Source organism: Chelonia mydas, chromosome 2, assembly GCF_015237465.2.
Source record: "Chelonia mydas isolate rCheMyd1 chromosome 2, rCheMyd1.pri.v2, whole genome shotgun sequence".
NCBI classification, from domain to species: Eukaryota; Metazoa; Chordata; order Testudines; family Cheloniidae; genus Chelonia; species Chelonia mydas.
The window spans coordinates 69,299,696-69,324,621 of record NC_057850.1 but is presented as its reverse complement, the minus strand read 5'-3'; the positions used below and the strand labels follow the sequence as shown (position 1 = coordinate 69,324,621).

At 40.7% G+C, this 24,926-nt stretch overlaps 1 protein-coding gene across 1 annotated transcript in view; it reads right to left on the bottom strand.

The window, feature by feature from the left end:
• Nucleotides 1-8,355: 8,355 nt before the first annotated feature.
• ST18 (ST18 C2H2C-type zinc finger transcription factor) overlaps nt 8,356-24,926 on the bottom strand; it is a 210,571-nt gene continuing 194,000 nt past the window's right edge. The window contains exons 16-22 of the mRNA XM_043539630.1: nt 21,393-21,455; nt 21,217-21,297; nt 19,372-19,593; nt 17,767-17,855; nt 16,137-16,240; nt 13,632-13,775; nt 8,356-10,495 (exon numbers count right to left, since the gene is read on the bottom strand). Of these exons, the coding sequence (XP_043395565.1) occupies nt 10,355-10,495; nt 13,632-13,775; nt 16,137-16,240; nt 17,767-17,855; nt 19,372-19,593; nt 21,217-21,297; nt 21,393-21,455 (844 nt within the window). The 3' untranslated portion in view covers nt 8,356-10,354. The remainder of the gene's footprint in view (nt 10,496-13,631; nt 13,776-16,136; nt 16,241-17,766; nt 17,856-19,371; nt 19,594-21,216; nt 21,298-21,392; nt 21,456-24,926) is intronic.

Sequence of the window (24,926 nt, the reverse complement as noted above, 5' to 3'; positions counted from 1 at the left end):
ACGTTAATTTCCAATTCTTCCATACCTTCTCTGGTTACACACCCACACACAGATTGACAGTTTTGAAAGCCAATCAAATTTCTCTTCTACCTTACACAGAAAAAATCTAATTGACAGAAGTGGAGTCAAGATTTCAGTGATATGGGCTGATACAAGAGGGGAAAAGTATTGAAATGTTGGAGGTTACCCAAGTTTGCTCCAGCTAATCCTGTACCCTGTATAGGAGGCTGCATACCCTAGCTCCTATCCCCTTTTGTAAATCAAAGTCTCCAAGAAAGCCACTTCTCAGTGATGCTTCTTTAATATACATCCTCTCCTTTGCCCCATGTATATTTCATTTTGCAGTCTGGTAATTGGAAATATGAGTGAAGGCAGCCTGTACCATCTGGCTTGTTAATAACAAGTAGGGGATAAAAATGTCTAATGCCTTGATCTATATACATATAAGAATTACCCCACAAATAAACACCTCCCTAAAACCCCAGCCTACCAGAGCAAAAGAGAATAGTCTAGGTTTAAAGAAAAAGTGTTGATGATCACAGAGAGAACAAAGGAGTGAGAAAAGAGAGGAATAGCTACAGAGTTGTTTGTCTGAAGTTTTGGTGGAACAAAAACTAAAATGTGGGAAAAATAAGGCAAAAATAAATTTATAATGCGATCTTCACACTGAAGCATAGCAGGACACGATACAAATAATATAATTACATTTGCCGCCTTCATGAGCCAAAAAGTTTGCCAAGTACTGTACAATTGAAGTTTTGGTTTAAAACCAGTGACAGATTAATCATAAATGAATCTCAGAATTGAGATAATATGCCTTGGGGGCATCATGGCTAAAGTATATAAAGTTACATGTCCTGAAATGTGGAGTAAGAATCGGAAGACTTACATTAGCAGACAGGCATACAAGTTCATTTACATATGAATGGCCAAGATCATGCAAAATCTTGCATGTAAATAGTGCAGTATTGTAATCAAAGCTTTAATTAACTGGAAGCCATTGTAAAGCTGTCAGCATTGGGGAAATAAACTCTGATCCTTTAGTCTGGATGAGAAACCTTGCTGCTGTATTTGGAACCTCCTGGAACTTGCATAGCACCTTATCAGACAGGCCTGCATTGTCGCATAATCTGGTGGCAAAAAGGGCATCGTTGACTACTAAATTGGCATCAGTCTCAGACAATCAATGATGGCTACGGTCATCCTCTGTTCCCAAAGTGACACAAGAGGATTCAATTGTATTGTGGGAAGACTGAGCAGCATGACAGCAATTTTCCCAATTTTTTCACCCATCCAGAGTTAGAATAGTATGGATTAAGATATCGCGAGAGTTTTGGAAGGTATAGTCACCTTCATCCTTCAGGGCATAAGCCAATCTCTAACTGATCGGGAGACAGAAGGCAACTTTCCCTGTAGATGGATTATCACATGACTGTCTACAGCAGGATTTCTTGCACTTTCCTTTGAAGCATCTGGTCCTGGCCACTGTTGGAGGTATGATACTGGACTTGATGGCCCACTGGTTTGAGCCAGCCTGGCAATTCTCAGGTTCCCAGATTTTAATCTCTACTGAAGATGAAAAATTGTCACCAATAAAGGGCCCTCAGCCATAGACTCAAATACCTGAAAGGTAAAAAGGCCACATGGCAACACCTTCTCATTTGTTTTTAAAAAGTTGTGAGTCACTGAGTTTGTAAAAATTCTGTCATACCGTCTAACAGCATTAGCTGGACAATATTGCTGGAGGAAATGACGCAATCCAGGCATCAGAGAAATAGAATGAGAACCATGATATCAGCATAAAATAACCCAGCATCATGAAGCATGTAGGTGCTGATAAAGGTGGGCTTCAATTCTATACCAGTGCTGTGGGGATTTCTGTTATACCTCTCAAGAGTAAAATGGACACAGTTCTGAGGATGCTGAAGAAAGGAACCATATAGGGATCACTCCGGCACATCATGTTTCATAGTATTCAGTGTTACCAAAAGCTAAAGATTTACAGTTTATCAGAATAGGTGCAGGAAGGTGGCCATCAGCAATGGCCATAATATAGGGCTCGATCCTGCAAACGCTTCCTAATGGGCAAAACACCTCCATGGGTAGTCCCATCTATCTCAATACTCCTACTACTAATAATATAATAATTACTTCGCTCATCAGTAGTCCTCATAGTGCATCACAGATGGGGAAACTGAGGTGAACTGACTTGCCCAAGATCACCCAGAAGGCTAGTGGCCAAGCTAGGAATAGGCTCCTGAGTCCCAGTCTAATACTCTATTCATTAGGGAACACTGTCATCCTACAGGAGGCACACAAGTGGACTACTCACAATACTAAAGCTCTAAACTCCTCCCATGCCCCCGTTAAAGATAAAGTCAGAGTGCTTGAAATCAGCCTCTCTATTGCTTCTAAGTCTGAATTTTGCACTCTCTGGAGCTTCTTGTTTTAGGGCAAACAAGAGAGTATGCTAGAGTTTGTGAGAGTCCAATTAAAGGAGACCAGGGGTCTCATATTTTGAGCCACAGCTCCTACTTTAGCAACAAAGAGAAGACAGGCATGAGTGGGCTCAGTTCCTGTGGCAGGGAGAGGCTTTCCTTTGTCCGAACTGATCCACATCTTCAATTAAATAGAAAGTTTGAGGTTTGATTTAGGCTGATTCTTATTCTGGCTTTAGCAGTTTGTTCATCAGTAGTAAAAAGATGTGTTAACAGTAACAGACATGTTTGTATGGCCATTGATTTAAGTTTGGGGCATTCAAGGAGCTAGATTGTCTTTTATTGTATCTTTCTTTTACACCCAGAACAACGAGGCTCCAATCCTGACTGGGGTCTCTGGCTGCTATTTTAATGCAAATAAATTATAGTACAATAATTATCATAATCATACTGGGCGAGATTTCCAAACATAAGTAGTAACATTCAGTGTCCAGCTTGAGAGAGATTTCAAAAGGCCATGATTTTGAGAAAAAACTGAGCTGTCACCCTCTGTAAATTAGGCCCTTTTAAGATGTCTCAAGCTGGGCACTCAGAATTACTAGTGACATTTGAAAGTCTTGATCAATAATAACAAAGAGGTAAAATAATAGTAATACAAAAATAATTATACAATAGCTGAAAAAATCCCCCCAAATACTTGGACAGTATCCCCCATGAAAATCCTTTAACAATGAAATGCATTTGAACAAGAAATATGTATCACTAAATCAGACAAGAAATCCGGCTAATCCTTAATGAAATTATGCATAAACTTGGCTGACTAAGAATGGCTAGAACAGAAGAAGCAAAAGAAAAACAAACCAAAATGAGATGTTGAAAGGCAATGAAACTAGGTCACTGTCCTACATTCCATGAAAGATGCATGCAGATCCATCACCCCAGCACTATTCTATGCCAGATGAACAAAGGAGATTGTCCACTAAAGTCAGGGTAATACATCTGCATAAATTATATGGCAAACTTTTAGCACAGCAGAAGTCTCAAGATAATTAGAATTTACAACACTGAATAATATTTTAAACACAGACAGTACATTAGCCCACAAAGAAGCTTATATTCATCATAGCAGTGCATCATCTCATCACTTCACATAGTCAGAGGCTATAAGACTAGGGGATAGAAGTGCATCTAGAAAAAGTGTATGCACCATATTAAAGGTAAAGTTTGAGTATCATTGGAAATGTGCATATTATAATTACAGAGATAGGCCAATAGAGCATGGAAGAAAAGATGATTTAGTCCCACTTAATTGCTAAATATAAATGTAATTGCAGTAGAGAACAGAGTCGGATTGCTACACAATAGGCCTGAACACCTTTGTCTCTGCCAGTTAAAATGCCAATTTGTTTTCATGGATTAATCAAACATCAGATTATGTATATCAGACTTTGGTTGGTCTTGTTCCCCTTCTTCCTCTCTGGTATTTGAAGCTCCAATTCAACACACACACACACACACACACACACACACACTTACTTAAATCTGCATAAATTATAAGGCAAACTTTTAGCACAGCAGAAGTCCCCGGGTAATTAGATGCTGAATAATATTTTAAACAAAGACAAATAGTGATTTAAACCACACACACAGGTTTTATCATTCATTTTGCCTCAGAATGATTTATTAAATGTGCTAGCAATAGCAGACTGGAAATATTTTAGAGGTTATTTCAGACACAAGGCCTTTTTTTGTGTTATATTAAAAATAATTTACCTGGGATTGTTTACATAATTCAGCCTCTGTTGTGGAAGACACTAATTTCAATGTTGGACATAAAAGCAATAATTTCAGTGGCTAGTTAAAAACCTATCCTGTAACAGTCTTTATGTAAAAACAATTTAACCATTACACATACCATTTAATATTTTCTATCAAAAAACCACTGGAAAAAGTGTGTTTGATTTCGTACTCACTAATTTCAGAAGACTGTAAGCACTAGAGAGGGTATGTCTTCTAGTGGCTGCTGCCCCAAACCCACAATTTTGGGGCCAGTAGTCTATACCACAAAAGATGATGTCAGCTTTATCTTGCATTGGAGGGCACCATGTGGGTGGATGGATCAGATGATACTGTGGAGCACAGTCATTTGCCTGGCCCTGCCCTCTTTCTCATTTCTGTGATTTGATGCAGGTGGTGCACTCATGGAAAGGCTTCTAGAGGGTCATGGATATTCCATGCCTACCTCTCCATACATATGTATAGATGATACCTTCCAGAACAGGAAACAATCTTCATTGTTCCAAATAAATATTAACGCGAGTGTCAGAGTCTTGCTTACATTACTAATTAAAGGCCAGATCTTACTGTCTTAGGTGAGTAAACCCATTCACCTGAGAAGTGAGCAGGGGGTGGTCCTAATTGAACATTTACTTTCAGCGACTATGCTGGTAGGTACTTTGAACTAGTTAGCTGATGTTAACACAAATGATAATAAACTCCCTTGGGCTAGAATTTGCAAGTGCAGCATGATTTAGTGATTTAAGCAAAACTGGAAGTCAGGGAACATGGGGCCACGTTCAGAGTCCCATATTTAAAGGATGATTTTAGGGAGTTGCCTAAACTCTAACTCAACTAGCTTAGCATATATTAAAGACAGTGGGTGTGATCCACACAGTTATTTAGGTGCCTAAGTCCTGTTTTCAGGGGCCTAAATCCTGTTTTCAGGCACTGCTGCAATCCACAAAATTTCTGCTCACCTGCTGCCTCACCCTATAGACCAGTGGTGGGCAACCTGGGCCCACGAGCCACCTGTGGTAATCCACTGGTGGGCTGCAAAACAGTTTGTTTACCTTTGCATGTCTGCTCACAGCTCCCCGTGGCCGCGGTTCGCCATTCCCAGTCAATGGGAACTGTGGGAAGTGGCACGGGATGCAGGGATGTGCTGGTTGCCATTTCCCACAGCTCCCATTGGCCAGGAATGGCGAACTGCGGCCACTGGGAGCTGTGGGTGGTCTTGTGGCCTGCCAGCGGATTACCCTGCCGGGCTGCGTGTAGCCTGTGGGCTGCAGGTTGCCCACCACTGCTATAGACAGTTAAACTTGTTGCCTAAGTTTTTGCCTTCGGACATGTGCACTTCAGCCTCACTCCAGGCTCTGGGGCACCTATCTCCCCACATGAGCATGTGCACTGATGCCTCACACTAGGCATCTGGACACCTATCTTCCACCTAAAGCCCAGAGTGATTCAGAAACAGGGAAAGACAGGCATCCAGCTACCCAAGTTGTGTGTGGGGGGGCCCGATCTGGTAAGTAACCACTGAACACGCCTCCTAGACTGGGCCTCTCAGGCAAGTTTGCACAAAACACTCAGGGAGCACAAAACACTCACATTTACACAAAATCCTCTTTCTACTGCTCTGGTAATGTAAAGAGGTAATTTATGCTACAGTGATGTAAAGGGGTCTACGTGTAAATGAAAACCAAGTCCTCAGACTCATTTACACTCATATCAACTGAGTGTGTAATGTACCTGCTACACATATTACCTCCTTATATGGTCCACTGAGTGAGCAAAAGGTGGTCTGAACTGGGGTGGTTTACCTGAAGAGGGTGTGGAAACAAATGGTGAAGGAGAAAACCAAAACAACAGTAGCCCAGTCTTCACTTTACCTTACAAGTCACTTTCACCTTCCTCTTAGAAATAGACTTGAACCAAATTTCTAGATCTAAACATACCTGAATTTGGAGAGGGGTTGGATTTCAAACCTGATATGGATAAGGTTGTCAACTTCCTCAAGGACCTGCCTCTTCTCCGAGGCCCCGCCCACACTCACTCCATCCTCCATCCCTTCGTCACTCACTCTCCCCCACTCTCGCTCACTCACTAGTTTTCAACAGGCTAGGGCAGGGGGTTGGGGTTGGGGTGTGGGAGGGGATGAGGGCTCTGAGCTCCAGGGTGAGACCAGAAATGTGCGATTCAGGGTGCAGGAGGGGGGGTCTGGGCTGGGGCAGGGGATTGGGGTGTGGGAGGGGAGTGAGGGCTCTGGCTGGGGGTGCGGGCTCTGGGGTGGGCCCGGGGATGAGGAGTTTGGGGCACAGGAGGGGGTTCCTGGCTGGGGCCAAGAGGCTCAGAGTGCGGGAGGGAGTTCAGGGCTGGGGCAGGGGTTGAGGCCCGGGAGGGGTTTTCGGGTGTGGGGTCTGGGTGGTGCTGTCCTCAGGCGGCCCTGGTATTTCCCGGTGACAGAGGAATTCCTTGTGGCTCCCGGGAAGCAGCAGCATGTCCCTCTGGCTCATAAGTGGAGAGGTAGCCAGGGAGCTCCACGTGCTGCCCCAACCCTCAGGTGCTGCCTCCATTGGCTGCAGTTCCCGGCCAATGGGAGCTGTGGAACCGATGCTCAGGGCAGCACCTGTGGGCGGGGGCAGTGCATGAAGCCTCCTGGCCACCCCTCTGTGCAGGAGCCGGTGGGACATGCTGGCTGCTTCTTGCGAGCCGCACAGAGCCTGACTGCCCCGCTGTGGCCAACCAGACTTTTAGCAGCCTGGTCAGCCGCGCTGATCGGAGCTGCCAGGGTCCCTATTTGACCAGGCATTCTGGTTGAGAACTGGATGCCTGGCAACCCTAGATATGGATCAGAATTTTTCAAAAGGCCCCTCTATCTATAATGAGCTGTACCAAAATCCCAGCTCCAAACACTTCCAGATGTCCCGGGTAACCAAAATTCACATTTTGCATCTTGGGCCTATCTCTACTTCCAACTGGACATGTTTGTTTTTCCAGCATTTGAATCATTTTCAAATGGTGTGACTTTGCCCATCTACCTCAATTGTACTCCACCATCTTCCCTAGCTTTAGCCCTTCCAGTTTCACATTTCTTTTACTGAATTAAAGTCATTCTTGATTTAACCACATAAGATGGGAGTCTAAGAATTGACATGTACATTAAAGATAGTAACGTATTTTCTACTAACAAAACTAAATTATCCTGTTTCCACTTGAATTGACAATAGAACACAGAATCAGTTAGAAACTGGAAATATCTTCTTTCTAAAACCAGCACATTCTTCATTTGTGCAATGTCTAAACACTGCAAATCTCAGCAAAAAATTGCACTGAAATGGTAGGTGGCTCCTAACTGTTACAAACTTTATGATGGCTTTTATGTTTAAAAACCATTTAGCAGCTGTTAAAGGTCAGCACATATCCTTTCCTTTGCTAGTGTAGAGTCTGAAACTGCCAAAAAAAGAATGCATGGTGCATTAAATAATGTTTAAATGTAGTAATTATTTTCTTGATTTCTTTTCCCTGGGTAATGAAAGGGATCACTTAAGTATTTCCATTTTTCTTCTTACTTCCATCTGACAATGTAAAACGCTAATTAAATTATTTGTACCATAAATTTACTTACAAGGATGACACATTTTGTACACAAAGCAAGCAAAACACCTGACACATTGTACGGTGCCAGGTGCCGCTAAGAATGTGCAATACAGATTGTTATCTGAAGGCTCAAAACCCCCCCTCCCCAAAACTTGCAGCGATGTTTCATTATCAATTTTATTTCCTACCATACACCAAATGTACAGCACAGAACACAGTTTTGTTGCTTTGATGTAAGAAATATTAATTGTATGAAGAAACAGTATACAAACTACTCCAAATTAAAAAAAAATGCATACATCATTGCTTTTTACAAAAGGTCTAATTTACAGTATAGCTCATCAATGCAGTTTAACACAAAAAAGAAAAAAAGAAAAAAAGATCAGTGCACATTACAAAACACATCAAGTACAAAGGAAGCAAATAAATACGAACATACTTCACAAAACATCCTGAGCAAACAATCCAAACACAGACAAATTAACCTGAAGCCATTGTAAATCATAGTAATAAATATATAGGTTGGCAAGAGATTTTTTTAAAATGTAAATTAAATAAAATATATAACAAATTTGTTAAAATATGTAGTTAATTACATTTTAGTCTTTGTAATGAGTGAACTCATTTTGTATGCATTTAACAAGTATAGCAAATGTCTGCTTTTTTTTTTTTTTTTTAGCAAGTACAATAACTTTAATAGCAAATTTTTGTTTGGTGTCCTCCTATTTATATTAGACAGCACATACGGTAGCTTTTGAAAAATTGATTTAAAAATAAACACAGCTCCTAAGAACATACATCATCTTCTGTCTAAACTAAGATTAGAGGGTTAAGCCAACCCTCAAATGAAAAGCAAGCCCCACCTAATGCAAAACAGTGATCACAGTGCATGAGTTGAATCACCTTTGAATATTACTTTTTGTGCAGGAACAGTAATAATATATGTGTATATGTCAAGCCTGTGAGTGCCACCATATTCATTCTAAATATAAATGAGGCTAATAAAAATAAACACTTTCATTGTAGCACAGAAAAATTAAACACACGCTAGATCCATGTATACATTTACACTGAGGCACATATGCACATGAGGTGTGTGTGCATACAAAAAAGGCAGTTTAGCTGGTTGTTTATACCTTTTTTTTAAAAAAAATAAATATAAAAAAAACTTTTGAAACAGTGCTTAATTACTTACAATCCCTGAAATAGACATTGCCTCTGTTATAGCAACTACTAAACTCTGATTGATTCAGAAATTCAAAACCCAGGCTAACTGAATACAGATGCACAGCCAAGTACCGTTGTACGCGTGTGCGTCTCTGTGTGTCCATATGTACTGTAGCACTTGGCACCCTACCAAAAGGCTGGTAACCAATTCGATACCAACATTGTCTTTGTGTATAAGGAGGGGTTAAAACCAACCAGTGCATTGCTACAGTTCAGGTTAAGAGAAAACCAATTACAGTGAGACTGGAGCACTATTTTTCTCCAGGTTGCCGCCTTCTAAGCTTCTCTCAGTTCCAACTAGTATGATAAATGCCATTTCAGGGGAGATTTGTTGGACTAACTGGTATGTACAAAATGTTGAGTTTGGATGCTTTTGTATTTTGCAAATACAAGTGCATAATCATATTGGTCACTTGTCTAATGTAACAACATATTGTACTAAAAAAGTACCAGTCGTATCAAATCATCTCTCTTGTTTAGGGATGATTAGTTTTTCTCTCTGAACTAACTTGGAAAAAAACCTGCATCGTTAAAATAATTCTGAAGTTCTTTTGAAACATTTTAAATAATTGTTTGCGTAGGCTAAAACACACAGCCCAGTCAAATGCTTTGCTGATTGCTATATTTCATTATTGCTAACAAATTCTTCAACACACTGTGTTCCAGCAAACTGTGCTTTTTAGAGCGCAGGTTCCCCACTAGTGGGAGCCATTTATCTTTTCATTCCTTGCTTCTTCACATCTTATGTTACTGCAAACCCACTTCTGATACAAAGCCATTATAAAAAAGCAGGATGTGATGAAAATAAAACTAGAACAACAGTCCAGTCATTTGTTACTTTCATAGTATTTTTTTTCTTCCTGTACAAACCCAGCAAGATATTTAATTTACAGTATAACTTTCAGTCTATTTAAAATCCCATTGGAAAATAAATTAATAAACACATTTGTAAAAATATGGCAGGCCGCAAAAAGATAAAAAAACACAACTCTTTGATTAGAAATAAATAAAAATATAAAAAATAGTTGCACACACTTTTTACATTCACTTTACAAAAACTGAGTGCAAAAGAAGGAAAAAAAAAGGAATTGTACTGAAATAAATACAATATATTAATTGAGTGCATTGCTGTTAATACAAATAGTCTGTTGTGTTTTCCTTCCTTTTTATGTCAGCTGGGAAAATTAGTGCAATGTTGCAATTGTAAATGCAGCACGGCAACCTACACGCCTTAGCAGTACATGAACTCCTAACAGATCCATCTGGAGTTTACTGCTGTTAAGTAATTTCTGTTGCCCAGCAGCCTTCACATCCTACACATGGATGCCCTTCACTGCCTGTTTGATACTTTCCAGCAGAGCTTTGCATTCCGGGGAATAATCCCGTTCCAGATTGCTGTACATGTCTGTGAGTGTATTTACATATGCTTCGAAGTTCTGCTCACTGATTGGCCCCTAAATGAAAACAAAACATATTATACCAATTTCAGGAGCCAAAATTAAGGCCTCCCCTTCCCCCCCCCCCAAAAAAAAAAAATAAAAAAAAAAGAAAAAGAATGTTAACAGACAACATGCAAAGTGACAATTTTTCGGTCCTGTCTGAAAGTGACTGGGGAGAGCTGAGGTCAGACGCATGGCAGACAGCCAAGTTACTGATGGGCTTGTTGAAGGTGAAGGGAGTTTAATGTGTTGTGGGAACCACATGCTTGCCCTCTAAGAAGGGAGTGTGAGGCATTTGTCTTAGGTGTGCCCTGCTCTTTAATTCTGGCCACATTCTGTGTGCCTTACTCAAGCATGTAACGGCGGGGAGGATAGCTCAGTGGTTTGAGCATTGGCCTGCTAAACCCAGGGTTGTGAGTTCAATCCTTGAGGGGGCCATTTGGGATCTGGGGCACAAATTGGGGATTGGTCCTACTTTGAGCAGGGGGGTTGGACTAGATGACCTCCTGAGGTCCCTTCCAACCCTGATATTCTATGATTCTATGTACTGACTCGGAGTACAGTGGGATTGTGTGTTAATAAGGTAAGGAGGATTTGGATTTTAATGGGCACACACTGTTCTTAGCTCCAGAGGCAGTTACAGAACAAAGTACTACAACAATGGTGGGTGGGGATGGAATGGGGTAAAACCTTATGAGCAAAATGTACAATCTGGGTTTTAAGAACAAAATGGGGAGTGTCTGGGTGTGGAGAGCGCGAAGAAAGACAGGTAGAAAGAGAATGCACACACATACTGAGACAAATCCTTAATGCCCTGGTTCAGCAAGTACCTAACCAGGTGCCTAACTTGAACCAAGTGAGTGGGTTCCACTGACTTCAGTAGGAGTATTAAGCACTTCTTGAATCAGGCCCTCAAACCAAACTTTTATTATCTTCAGTGAAGGGAGTTGGCCAATTCCCAGCCAAATTACAGAGCAGAATCAATAAACTCCTCACATGTTTGCAACATTATGACTGTACAGTAAAATTAATATAGGACTTGATGAGTGCTGCCAGAGATCCAACTGAATAAGACTCTAGACCTTCATCTTAACTGTAGCAGGAGCTGAGAGTGCTCATCACCTCACAGGAGACACTCATTGCTTCACAGGACCAAGATGAAGGCCTAGTCTATCCTAGACTATGTTGTGATTCTTTTCTGGCACTGGTGCAGTTGTATTGGTGCTAAGAGCTAATTTAGTTGGAATTCAGACATATACAACACTGCACTGTGAAAATCTACTGAGAGACGATTATCATGATATAGTGCTGTCCATGCTGTTGGCTGGTTCCATGTCATGAGGGGTGAAGACGTCTGAGCCCTGTCTAGAATAGGAGTTATACCACTGCTTTTGTCATGGTGAAAAAATAGATACAAAAATTTCTAGTGTAGATCAAAACCCACAACCAGATTCTTGGATCTGGCTGCGCAGCACTTGGTGATGGATGTGGTTGGGGGGATGGGAAAGGTGGCTTTCTGCTTCCCTGATCCTCAACCTGACCAAGACTGAACCAGCACCTGGCATAGCTTAGAGCAACCTATAGGTTGATGTAAACGAGGGAAGCCCCCTAGGGATCCTCCTATGAGTCTGGAATTCCTTAAATGCAGTGAAAAGGGATCTCAAGGAACACTCTTTATGTCTGGGGTCCAGAGCACAGAGCCACCAAAGGATTCTCCCCTACATCAGGGGAAATTCAGAATGTGACAATCAAACTTATTGCACATAAGATACTGGAAGGACATCAGAATATCAACTACAGTTACTTCCAGCCTGAGCTACCCAGAAATGCAAGGTTCCATCCTTAAGGGTACCCATATCCCATTACAAATCCCAGAGACATGCAGTGTAGTTTGATTTTAAATAAACTAATGTTTTACATGGGATGGGATTCTACTCCTGGAGGGTAAAGCATGGGCAGTATGTGAATATGGCTCCTCCCACTTGGCCTTTGGCATGGTTCTGTTTTGAATGAGAATACACACCAGCCACCCTGAATCTTGTATAGAGGGGCCTTAGGAAAGTGATGCAAAGATTTATTCTTGCATGGATGAAGATTGCCTCATGTTACTGGAGTGCCTCGAAGTCCAGGACACTTTCCCACACTTGAGGACTTAGCTTAACCCTGGATGGGACAGGGACATTCCTTCAGGTTGGGACTAGCATAAAATACTTGCCTTGCATCAAATATTTGCTTTGCATCCTCTTACACCAGGGCAGAGTTTGGGCTCCACTACCTCTCAATTAGGGTTACCATATTTGAACATTCAAAAAAAGAGGACACTCCGGGGGGGAGGGGGGTATGTGCTCACGCCTCCCCAGCCCTGCCCCAATTCCACCCCTTCCCCACCCCTACCCCACCCTCATTCCAACCCCCTCCCCAAAGTCCCCACCCCAACTCCGCCCCCTCCCTGCCCCATTGGACCCCTTCCCCAAATCCCCGTCCCGGCCCCACCTTCTCCCCTGAGCGCACTGCATTCCCCCTTCTCCCCCCTCCCTCCCAGCCGCGTGAAACAACTGTTTTGCGGCGCAAGCGCTGGGAGCTAGGGGGAAAAAGCGGGCACTCCCTTGAGTGATCAACATTCACTTTCTTTCTCGAATGATCAACATTCACTCTCTTTCTTGACAGGTTTCAGAGTAGCAGCCATGTTAGTCTGTATCCGCAAAAAGAAAAGGAGGACTTGTGGCACCTTAGTTAGTCTCTAAGGTGCCACAAGTCCTCCTTTTCTCTTTCTTGAATGATCAACTCTTCTTTGGAGAAAAATAATCATGGCAAAATCCTGGATGTTTTTAGATATTTAAAAATTCCTCCCAGACAGCAATTTAAGAACCAAAAAGCTGGACATGTCTGGGAAAATATGGATGTATGCTAACCCTATCTCAATATTTAAAATGATGGAGCTAGTAATATTCCAAACTTTATGCATTTACTGCATCATGCTCGTGTAGAGGGAGTAATGAAGTGTGGGGAAATTGATTCAACCCTGGAAGGCAGTCCCATGTGAGAGGGAATGGATCCCACATCAGTGATGCACTGAGTGACCACTCTGGCCAGCCAAACGTGGAGACAAATGCTCTCAAAGAAGCAGCAATGGTTTTAGCTGCAGACTTACCATGTGTGGAAGCTGAATGTCGGCAAGGCTGGTGATGAGGGCTTGGCTTAGGCCAGCTAATTCCTTCAGCAGGCTCTCGTTGTTCTGCTCTATAAGTTTGTTCTCTTCTTCTATTGTTTTCAGATTGCTCTCCATAGATGTGATCTAAAATCACACACACAACAAGACCCTTGGCAGCATCATGACTGGAGTTGGAACCCAAAATGAAAGGTTTCTCTTGGAAGAGGGAGCACAAGATTGTGAAAGCTGCCAATTGAGATCTGAATCTCAGTTACGTTTTTATAAGAGTTGCTCATAACACAGCCGCGAGATACTCATAATAGGGGATAAGTCACATTAATTCTGAACCAGTGAACTCTGCTGTTGTTTCACAAGGAAAACTTATTTAAATGAAGCTGTAGACAGTGGCCCTGCTGAGTGAGGAGTGTATTGTGTGGGGAAGATGAGTTCAGAAATGGATTAGAGACCCCAGGCCTCAAGCTGCTGGGGAGGTGGAAGGGTCAGTGTGTAGTTGGGAATGGGGAGTGTGGCCTCAGGGTTGGGGGAAGGAAGAAGAAAGCTGATGTTTACATTGCTCTTCTGTTCTCACAGCATCCCTGCTGATTGACTATAACAGCAGCAACACTGGTATTAGCTTTTGTGCTACTTTCCTGCCCTCCCCCTAGGTGGAGGTTAGAGTTCTGAACTGATTGGGATTAGAAATAGGGCAGAGAGTGGAGACAATAAGAAATGAAATATACCGGGGAGGAAATTGAGAAGTTGTGTATGGAACAAATATGACTGTGCAGTCGGTCTCTGGACAGACAGAAGAAAATATAATTTTTTTAAGAACCAACACTGAAAAGCAGAGGTTAGCGAAATGGCATCCTTTTCTGGAGAATAACTAACAAGAATGAGAGAGCTTGGCAGGTACACATCGTGAAAGTTCACATGCAAAAATCTGTGCTGAAAAACTGAAGCTAGAGATGCTGGGTCCTGATTCTCCACAGCCTAACATCTTGTTTAGTAATTTATATCTGTGCAAAGTGGGTGAAAGTGCTACCATCAGTGAGACTGCAGAATTCTGAATTGGTACCATTACCACAACTGCAAATGACCACCTAAGGAGTAGAGCCATGAAGAATCAGGCTCATTTGTATGTAACTGCACACAGAGTTCATAAGAGGGTTTCATGAACTCTGCACACTGTATTCATTTTTGCTGCTGGAATCTCTGTCTGATAGTAACCAGATTAACTCCTTGAGTTGTGTCGGCATAAATTCAAAGATCCACAGATTCAAGGGCCAGAAGGCATTATGATGATCTAGTCTGCCCTTCTATATAACACAGGTCAGTGAACTTCCCTAAATGATTCCTGTTTGGACCATAGTTTATCTTTAGGAAAACTTCCAACCTTGATTTAAAAATTGTCACAACCCAAGTTGCGCACCCCTATTAGTCTGCCTGGACTGAGAAAGCAGCAGCACAAATCACCACGATCCCTGCTCTTGAGTTTCTCGATATAATCACAATTATTGGCCAGGCCAATTTAAGAAGTGACAGGGCAAAGACAAGCAGGGGATGTGTGGATTCAGCAAGTCTCCAGTTCAGGCTATAATGCAGGTGATTCACCTGTACTAAATACCACACAATCATCATTTGAGGCCACTATAAACTATATTGAACTTGTTTGGGATGAAGTTGGATTCAATCTTATTTTTCAGATCTGTTACTCTTCAGGAAGTTCAACCTAGAATCTTAATGCTCCTAATATTCTGAGGCAAGTTTCTGTTCTCACTTTCACCTAGTTCAGCAGGTGAAATAGGAGTGAGTATATACGTCACCCTGTGTATTTACATACTCAGCTCAACCTGAACTGTGGACCTGCAACCAGCACCTCACCATAAACTCGCTCCTATACAGAAATAAAAAAATGAAAAAGATCAAGAGAACTGTGCCTTTGCAATAGCTCCTACCCTACCTAATGCACTGCACAAGCTAGCAAATGCAGCCGTTGTCTGCTATCTACTGTGCAGAGGCAAAATTCAGACTATTTAAATAAAAATATTCATTAGCTGAACATGCTGAACAGAACTAGGGAAAACTGTAAATAATAATAAAGATTACTTTCAGTAGTAGTTAGAGTGTGTTAATAAGAAGTCACAGTCTTGTGACCTAATGGCTTCATTATATTATTATGAAGCCTCTCTATGTGGGTTCTTAAAATGCCCACAGGATATCAGATGCAGGCGTGTGGTTAACAAAAGAAAGTGCACATTTTATACAGTAAATATGATTTCCTTGTTTGCTAAGATTAGTTCCCAAAATGCTTCGTTCCTTTTATTCACCCTGCAAGTCTTTTATACTAATACACAGGTGTTCACCATTAAATGGAAAAGCTTGTCAAAATTTGTTTAAGCCATAATGCAATGGCATGTATGTAGATGAGAAAAAGGATACATAAGCTTAAAAATAACATTATATATGTACATTAGAACTGATTGAATTGTTGCTTTGTTGTTATACCTGGGTTTGAAGTTTCATCATGTCAGCTTCAATTTTAAGATTGGATTCATTCAATTCTTTTATTTCCTCATCCAAGTGTCTGATTTCTTCATCACTCTCAATACCTGCAAAAAGGTGAATGGACCAAAGACAGGTTTAAATGTGAACATACGAAAAGAAGTAATATTCTGTGGGTACCTGTGCACTGAACTGTGTAGCATAAAAAAAAACAGGCTTTCAGATTAAACTGGGGATCTTTAAATGGGTTTTTACTGTTTGTCAAAACTGCATCCTGTGTTGAAGTGTCCTTGAAAGCAGGAAGAGAGATCAAGGGTCAAAGGGTAATTTGAGTTTCATTGAGCCAGTTTATTTCCCTGACAGAGTGGGTCCTCCCACTGTTCAGTAAAACAATCAACCAAAGCAGGGAGAGAGATGTGAGAGGGAAAGGAGATCTGTGGGCATTGAGAGAGGAAAATCCAAAACACAATCTTTAAAAACAATAATACAGGGTATGTTGTGGTTTTGGTGGAGAATTTTAGATGTAGCAGAAAAATAAGAGCTTTCCTCTCCCCCTCCCCCTCCCCCTCCAGGGGGTCCGATCCTCATAACTCCGTTGTCTTCAATAGAGCTATGACAATTGACACCAGCTGAAGATCTGCCCTGGTACTGCAAGGAGCTCTGTATGGGCTGACCGATACAGAAGGATCCGGGCTTTAGTTTGCTGTGATACATAGTGTGGTTTAAAGTACTGTGAGAGGGAAATTGTAGAGAGGCCAAAAGAGGCAAAAGGCAACATGGAGAAAAAGCAGCACTCCCTATTTACACCTACCAGCTGAAAATGAACAACTCACCAAAGGCTCAACACAAGCCTGATCCTAGATGTACTGAGCATTCCCCCCGACCCCCGTGATGAATGTTTTCCCCTCACTCTGGGTCTAATTCCGCTTGCAGATTAATTATTTTTATCGCTGTAGCACCTACAGGCCCCTAAGCTCAGCACCCCATTGTTCTGGGCATATTACAAGCATGCAGTAAGAGACAGACCCTGTATTGAAGACCTGACAGTCTAAATAGACAATATGGACAAAGGGTGGGGCAAGAGAGAAGGTTATGCAGCAGGGTAAAGAATACCACCAAAGTCTCCTGAATCCTGTCCCTGGGCCCTACCCACTGGAAACAGAATCAAGTTCCCTATAACTATTTGACAGATGTTCCCTTCTATTTAATGTGGGGAGAATTGTCAAAGTATTGCACGGAGACTGAGCAATATAATATGAAGTTAATGGAAACGAGGTAGCTAAACTCTGCTTTTAACACGTATCCCTCTGTGGGTTTGTTTGAAAATCTTTATTTAAGTGAGGTAACTCCTGCTGGTTTATGAATAACACAGAAAAAAACAAACCCCAAACCTGAATCAGACTTAGTTGTGTAGTTGTGTACCTCACATATTATGGTCCACGGATGTAAATGATGTGTGAATGATGTGTATCTTCCGTGAAGAAATTTTGTTATTGTTTTTAAAGAATGAGAACTTAAATACATTTATACCCATTTTCAGTCCCCTTTACATGGTGTAAAGAGGCAACATGTAAATGAGAATCGGGTCCCTAGCAGCTGTATAAATGTAATCATCATTTGCATGTCTCCTTACCCCCACTTGCTTTAAGCTTGATAGTCATTAGTTCTTCTGAGATTTTGCCCTTTTTTATGGCTTGTGCATTCAGAGGACACCCTGACAAGCTAGAAAAGATAGAAAAAATGCTGTGACCCATGTGAAAATGGAAGCAATCCTTTCATAGTAATATTACAGTGCTCATGCTCAGACCTCTATTCCTAAGGTCATGTCAGCAGCTCCATTATAACCTTGTTACAGGGAATAAAATAATTCACAAAGAGCTATTTTAGCTGTAAAAAAAAAATTCTGACTTGAAAATTGGCACCGAAGTCTCAGCCTCGAAGCAAACTATTTTTACAGTCATTTCAAAAAAATGAAAATAGCAGCGGGAGCTATTCTAAGGTTATGTGAATGTGATATTTACAGAAATCTTGAGGTCATATTGTCCCATCAATTTTTAAGCAAAACTTTCCACTGTGTTTATTGAGGAATTACACTTCAGAAAAAAGGGGGCAGTAGCATGCCTTTAAATGCTGAGTATACCAACTAAAAAAAATAATCTGATGTACAGATTTTCACTGTGCCTATCTATTGTATCATTTTGATGATGCATAATAATGATCAATATGATGATACCTCTGGATTCATACTATAGGTTTTTTAAGAGATTGTATTATATATAGTCACTTTGCTTTTTGATGACTGTCAGAGTTATTTGCTATTTCAAATCTTACAATTGGTAATTATCTGAAGCCATTTGTAGAGAGCACTCAAGGGCTAAGGTTGACTGCACGGTCTTTAGAAGTAAACAATAAGAAATACCCCTATGCTCAAGAAATGGCAGAGGGATTCATATTCTGATGTAGTCAAGCTGGGAGTGAAGGGAAATTTTGCACTAGTGGGACAAAGTTTTGTTTTTGCTTAGCTTGTGAAAAATAAGGGTTCTAATGAAAGTGGTGTTTCCACACATGGAGCAGTGAGGGCTTCTAAGATTTGAAGTATAGTCTACTATTTCTTTATCTTGAGCAGACTACTGGCCAGAAGGATGTCCCAATGCTAGCAGACCACCAGAAATTTGTTCGGTCTTCTCTACACTGGGAAAATGCATCATCTTACAAATCATGTTAACTAGTGAAGTTCTTAAGATTTTTTTTCTCCTTCTAATGTCTTCAGGGCTGGATCTAGAAAGCACAGGTCTCATGTAAGCGTTCTCCTGCATGGGGATGGCTAGCAAGAATTTAGCAATTTGTGTAATAACAAAATTAATGCAATTGTTGCTTCTAAAAAACCTTGTAGTGAAATTTCAATAACATTTTGGATTACCTGCCAAAGATACACAATCAATACTAGTAATTTCATATAAGTCTAGCTACCTTCTTCTTGTACCAAAAGCCTGTAATCAGTCTCAGGAAATCTAGAAAGATCTGTGAAAGTCATTGTCTTGTGGGCAATGTTAAAAATAGCTGTAACCTCATGCAAACTCTCAAGTTATTCAGCTTCCTATCACCTCAACTGCTATATAAACTCTTTATAAGAATTCAACATAATTTAATTAGATTACAGCTCTATTTTTTTAAAAGCAACACTACAGTGGATTGTCAAGAAAAAACAACAAACAAGAGAGAAAACACAAAATTATACCTTCTGTGGGTGACAAAAACATTATTAACATGACCCAGCCCGTTGCAGCCTGGCAAAGGACAGTGTGGCAGCTCTTGTTTGTTCAGTTTCCAGGATAATGAAGACCCATTGAGAGGACTCTCCTTCTGTCTCTTGGCAGCCAAAGGACAACCAGAAGCAGTGCGATGAGAAGTGTATTTACCTGATATGTGACCTTGGCCATCACAGCCTATCACTGGACATCTACAGAAACACAGCAAAAGAATCCTTATATTTACTCAAGAGAACAGAAGACAATAGTCTAACAACAGCCATCTAAGGAAAAGAGTCTAAGTGGCTACTATGCTGTCTGTGCTACTATACTAGGGCTTGATCCCAAGGAGCACCTGAAGGTCCCACTGATGTCAGTGGGAATGATGCGTGTTTGGCAAATCTCATTATTAGGCATTTCTAATACAGCTGTATGCCTTAACCACTTCGGCACTGACATCATACAAAACTATGTTAAAGAGAAAAATAATTATCATCAGAGGGGAGAAAAAAATCACATTTTAATGGGTTTGTGAAAAGGCAACCTTTTTTGCTCTCTATTCAAATTTTTGGCTAAAAACAAAAGGTGGTTTTCTGCACGTGGAAACCTGTTATTTTCCAAACATATTCCAAATACTTGGCAAAGTGAACCCTGGTAGTTTTGCAGAGCTCTGTCAGTATTAATGAGAACACGCCTAGGGCCTTTCATATGACATACCAGACGTCCGAAAGACAATCACTAACTGAAATACTAAATACTAAGACCAGCACAGGAAATAAGTAAGTCCTTTGTTGAAAATGAACTGGTCCTACATACCTTGGCAGCTCGTTTATTTATTTATTTTCACAGAACACATTCTCGAGTTAGGAATAAAGTGGACTTGTGCAGAGTTATAGAATCATAGAATATCAGGGTTGGAAGGGACCTCAGGAGATCATCTAAGTCCAACCCCCTGCCCAGAGCAAGACCAATCCCCAACTAAATCATCCCAGCCAGGGCTTTGTCAAGCCTGACCTTAAAAGCCTCCAAGGAAGGCGATTCCACCACCTCCCTAGATAACCCATTCCAGTGCTTCACCACCCCCCTAGTGAAAAAGTTTTCCTAATATCCAACCTAAACCTCCCCCACTGCAACTTGAGACCATTACTCCTTGTTCTGTCATCTGCTACCACTGAGAACAGTCTAGAGCCATCCTCTTTGGAACCCCCTTTCAGGTAGTTGAAAGCAGCTATCAAATCCTCCCTCATTCTTCTCTTCCGCTGACTAAATAATCCCAGTTTCCTCATCCTCTCCTCATAAGTCATAAGTCTCTCCTCCTAAGTCATTATCAGTTTTTGCCTTGGTTGAAATTTTACCCCTGTACAGAAAAGGGATAGCATAAGGCCTATGTACCACTTCTATCCCAGTAATCCACATTTTCAGGGCTTAACGTGTAACTTGTGGTAGTTCTCTGCACAGCGATGGATTTCACCCTTTGTGTTTCCAGGTGTGATACATGAGATTTTGGTGAATGTTTCCAAGAATTTGTTAATTGGATCCAGGGTTCAATTTCACCACTGCTACAGTTTATTGTAGCAAACATAGCAAGATTTTGCCACAGTCTAAAATTTTGTGAATTTTAGACTGAATTTTCCTAAATTTTGCCACACTTTGTGTCAGATAGGACTGGAATGAAATGTTCCACCAGTTTCACTAGCTGTGGAAATATCATTTATCTTAGCTTTAACAGTAGGATACACCCGCATACGTCTAAGAATAACTTGCACATTTCTTGGATGTACCAAGCACAATCTTGCTCTCCCTTTTGGCTGATAAACCCCTGCTGCTGCACTTACTTAAGTTCAGGGTCTTCTTTTTCTTCCTTGGTAGGAGTAACTTTGACGCCACCTTTCCTGGCACGAGGGCAACCAGACAAGCTAAAAGAAGTACACAAGAGAAAACCAATTTTGTTCTGCTGACGCTTTACATGATTTCCCACAGCTTCACTCCCAAACAACGGAATGATTCTTACCTTCTGTGTGAAGCATAATTTCCAGTCACATGACCAGAGCCATCACAACCAGGTGTGGGACACCTAATAGAATGTACAGAGCAAAAGAGATGACTTTAAAAAGGAACAGACAAATTTGTCTTCAGCGGAAGAAACAGCAGTGGAGGTTTTGCTGAACAAACACAACTAGCTCTTGCTGGTATTTTTTTCTAGTAGGCAAACAGCTTTCATGTTTCCGTCTATATATTTTTTTTAATAGGGAACTTGAAATATATTGTATACCGTAGCACTGCAGATTTGCAAGGTATATGTTAATGTTTTCATAGCAAAATATTTATTTTCTTAGGAAGGAGCAACTGCGGAAAAACAAACATGTAGCCTTTTATTTGTTGACTTCTCTGTGAAATAACCGTTATGTAGTTATTTGATGTCAGCCTTACAATGACCAGCACATTTTCAATATAATCTCCATTTTATAGAAGGGGAAATTTGAGGCTGAGAAGTTATGTCACTAAAGGTCACAGAGAAAATCAACATCATAGCCAGGAGAAGAACTCAGGAGTTTCTGTTTTTTAGCTCTGTACAAACAAAGGAGAGCACGTCTATTTTACATAGGATATGACTGGGTATTTCATTTGGCAAGTGGGTCTTGATTCCATTTTAGAGTTCAGGGGCTTTTTTGTGTGCAGCAAACAGAAACCTTCAAATTTGAAAGTTTAGTAACAAAATATTTCAGCATCCTAATGGAAAGAAATAAACCTGTGTCTTACTGTTATGACCATACTTTCTCACTGGTGCTCAGATTGAAAGACATGTTGGCTGTGCCAATGCATGTGGGTCTGATCTAAAGTCTACTGAAGTCAATAAGAGCCTTTTCATTGACTACAATGGGCTTTGGATCAGGCACTTACTGGTTGAGTGACAGATATTATGGTTCAAAATTAATCTTGTACATATTTGAAGGGATTTTCTCTTTTGCCGTAAGTGTTCCTTTTAAAAATTCAGAAAGAAGAAACACACCTAGGCGTACAAAGCAGTACTAACAGCATAACGAAAACATTTACCTTCAGACGCTGTGCCAGGAATTTGTGCATTTTTTGTACATTTTTGAGTACTAAAGCTAAGCCTTCCCAAGGGCCTTTGAACACTATGTTTTTTTCCAGAGTATCAGAATTACAGAAATTCTGTGCCAAGTAACCTTGTACTGATCCACTATGGAAATTCACATTGTTCAATAACCCTGTACACATCTCAACGTCTTACCTGTGGTGGAGGCATTGTGGTTGGGTGATCTAAGTACAGGCATACTGCGCTACTATATTAAACACCTAAATATACAGTTGTAAACTCTCTTTTAAAGGTACAGTTGCACCTTTTAGAAGTGTATTATTCTATTTTTTTACTGCATCAATATTTAAACCACAATAGTTGGGGGATCAAGTGGGTTTAAAAAAATGATAAAGAACTAACTTATATTGACAGGTTTCAGAGTAGCAGCCGTGTTAGTCTGTATCCGCAAAAAGAAAAGGAGTACTTGTGGCACCTTAGAGACTAACCAATTTATTTGAGCATAAGCTTTTGTGAGCTGCAGTGAGCTGTAGCTCACAAAAGCTTATGCTCAAATAAATTGGTTAGTCTCTAAGGTGCCACAAGTACTCCTTTTTAAACTTATATTGGTAATTAACCACAGGAACAACTGACCGAGGGACGTAGTGGATTTTCCAGCGCTTGAACTTTATAAAATAAGACTGCCTGTTTTTCTAAAAGGTATGCTACAGCTCAAACAGAAATTATAGGCTTGATGCAGAAATTACTCGGTGAAAGTCCGTGGCTGTGTTATGTGGGAAGTTAAGCTACATGATCATAATGGTTCCTTCCAGCCTTAAAATTTGTGAACCTTTATCATCTCAGGCACCAGGTAAGGTATTCTGTACTAGTCCTTTTCTGCAGTACTCTATGTATCAATAAGCCTCTAATTTTAAATGTCTTCAATCTGACTAAAGTGACCACTTTTAAAATCTGTCCTTCATCGCAAACTGTAGATTTGCTGAAAATCAGAAAAGGTATCTTGCTGGCTTAGTGAGTCGAAATAGAAGGCAAAAGTTTAACTTGATTCTTGTGAATTAAATGTGAACATTATTGGTAAAATATATGCATCTGTTCTTTTTGATGCCATATATATCTGTATAACTATGTGAAATAAAACTAGGAGGATGGTCACTGGGGGCTTGATCCTATAAATACTTGTTCATCTAAGGATCTATCTACATTGCAATCAGCATTTGCAATGTAGACACACCATGAGGTTTTTTACTCATGTAGTCCCTGTGAACTAAAAGGAAATATTGATGTGAGTATAGCTACACAGTTGCGGAAGTGTTTTCAGGATCTGCATTTAGGGTTTATTTTCTCCTTCCTTCTTCCTGTTTTTTTTTCTAGACAACCCTGTAGAAAAATAGACCTTTTTTAAAATGGAGTTTTATTTAAAATTGGATAGAGCCATATTAGTTTTTGGTCAAACCTGAAGCTGGATGATCTATGTGTAGCAAATAATTTTACTGGACCCTGTTTCTCTTTTCAAATGGTCTGGGAACAAATTTTGAGTTTTACTATTTTGCTGGTTATTTGAAATTCGATGCTGAACACTTCATGCAACCTATTTCTGCTTCTGGGCTGTTTGTGAATTTTGACTATATCTTCCATGACTCACTCGTTATTCACAGTATGTGGCTGGTAACTCAGGTCACATGTTGTTGCTTCTCTTTCCTTATTACGCAACTGAAACTTTATAAGCTTTAGTTAAACAGTATCTATGTGTGTATGCAAATGTCACTGTTCACATGTGGCTATGTGGGTTTGCATGCAGAACAGCCATTTTATTTCATTTGTGTGAACTCAGGTCTGAGTTCGTGGAAAGCAAGTAAAAGCGCTGAATCAGTGACTGGTTTAGAAATTGGCACCATTTTCACAAATCTTTGTTCTGTCACTCTTTCCACAGCTTTGTACAAACCAAACTAAAACCAAATGTTGTGGAGGTGAGTTCAGCAGACCCCAGAGCTGAAATGTCAGCACCTCAGTAATGTCTATGCTCTGAGAACAGCTTTCACCTCTTGCCCACATAGCTGGCCTTTCCCTGCAGCCTTTACTCTGTCCCTAGAGAGCAGGCTTTCCTTGGCTAGAGTCAAACAACATATTTTTTACAATGCAGGGCAGCACCTGAATGTCATGACTGGAAGCGTCATTGTTTTATTTTGGGAAGCTGACAAACTTTGTAGCTAAATCCTCAACTAAAACCTGGATTTGGCCACCTGTACTTGAAATGCCAGTAAAGCAGTGTAAACGTACCATCATCAGAACTTACTTTCCTCTAATTGGACTGAGGACGATTCTAAATATGGGCAGGGTGTACAGGCCCACAAACCCCCCACTACGTTCTATGGCAGGACCCCATTTACTGGTGCAAAGAGAAAAGAGGGCTGGCAAACCTGACAAGAGCTACATCTACACTACAAACAGGGGAATCACACCCCTAGCTTGCAGTGTAGCTGTAGCTAA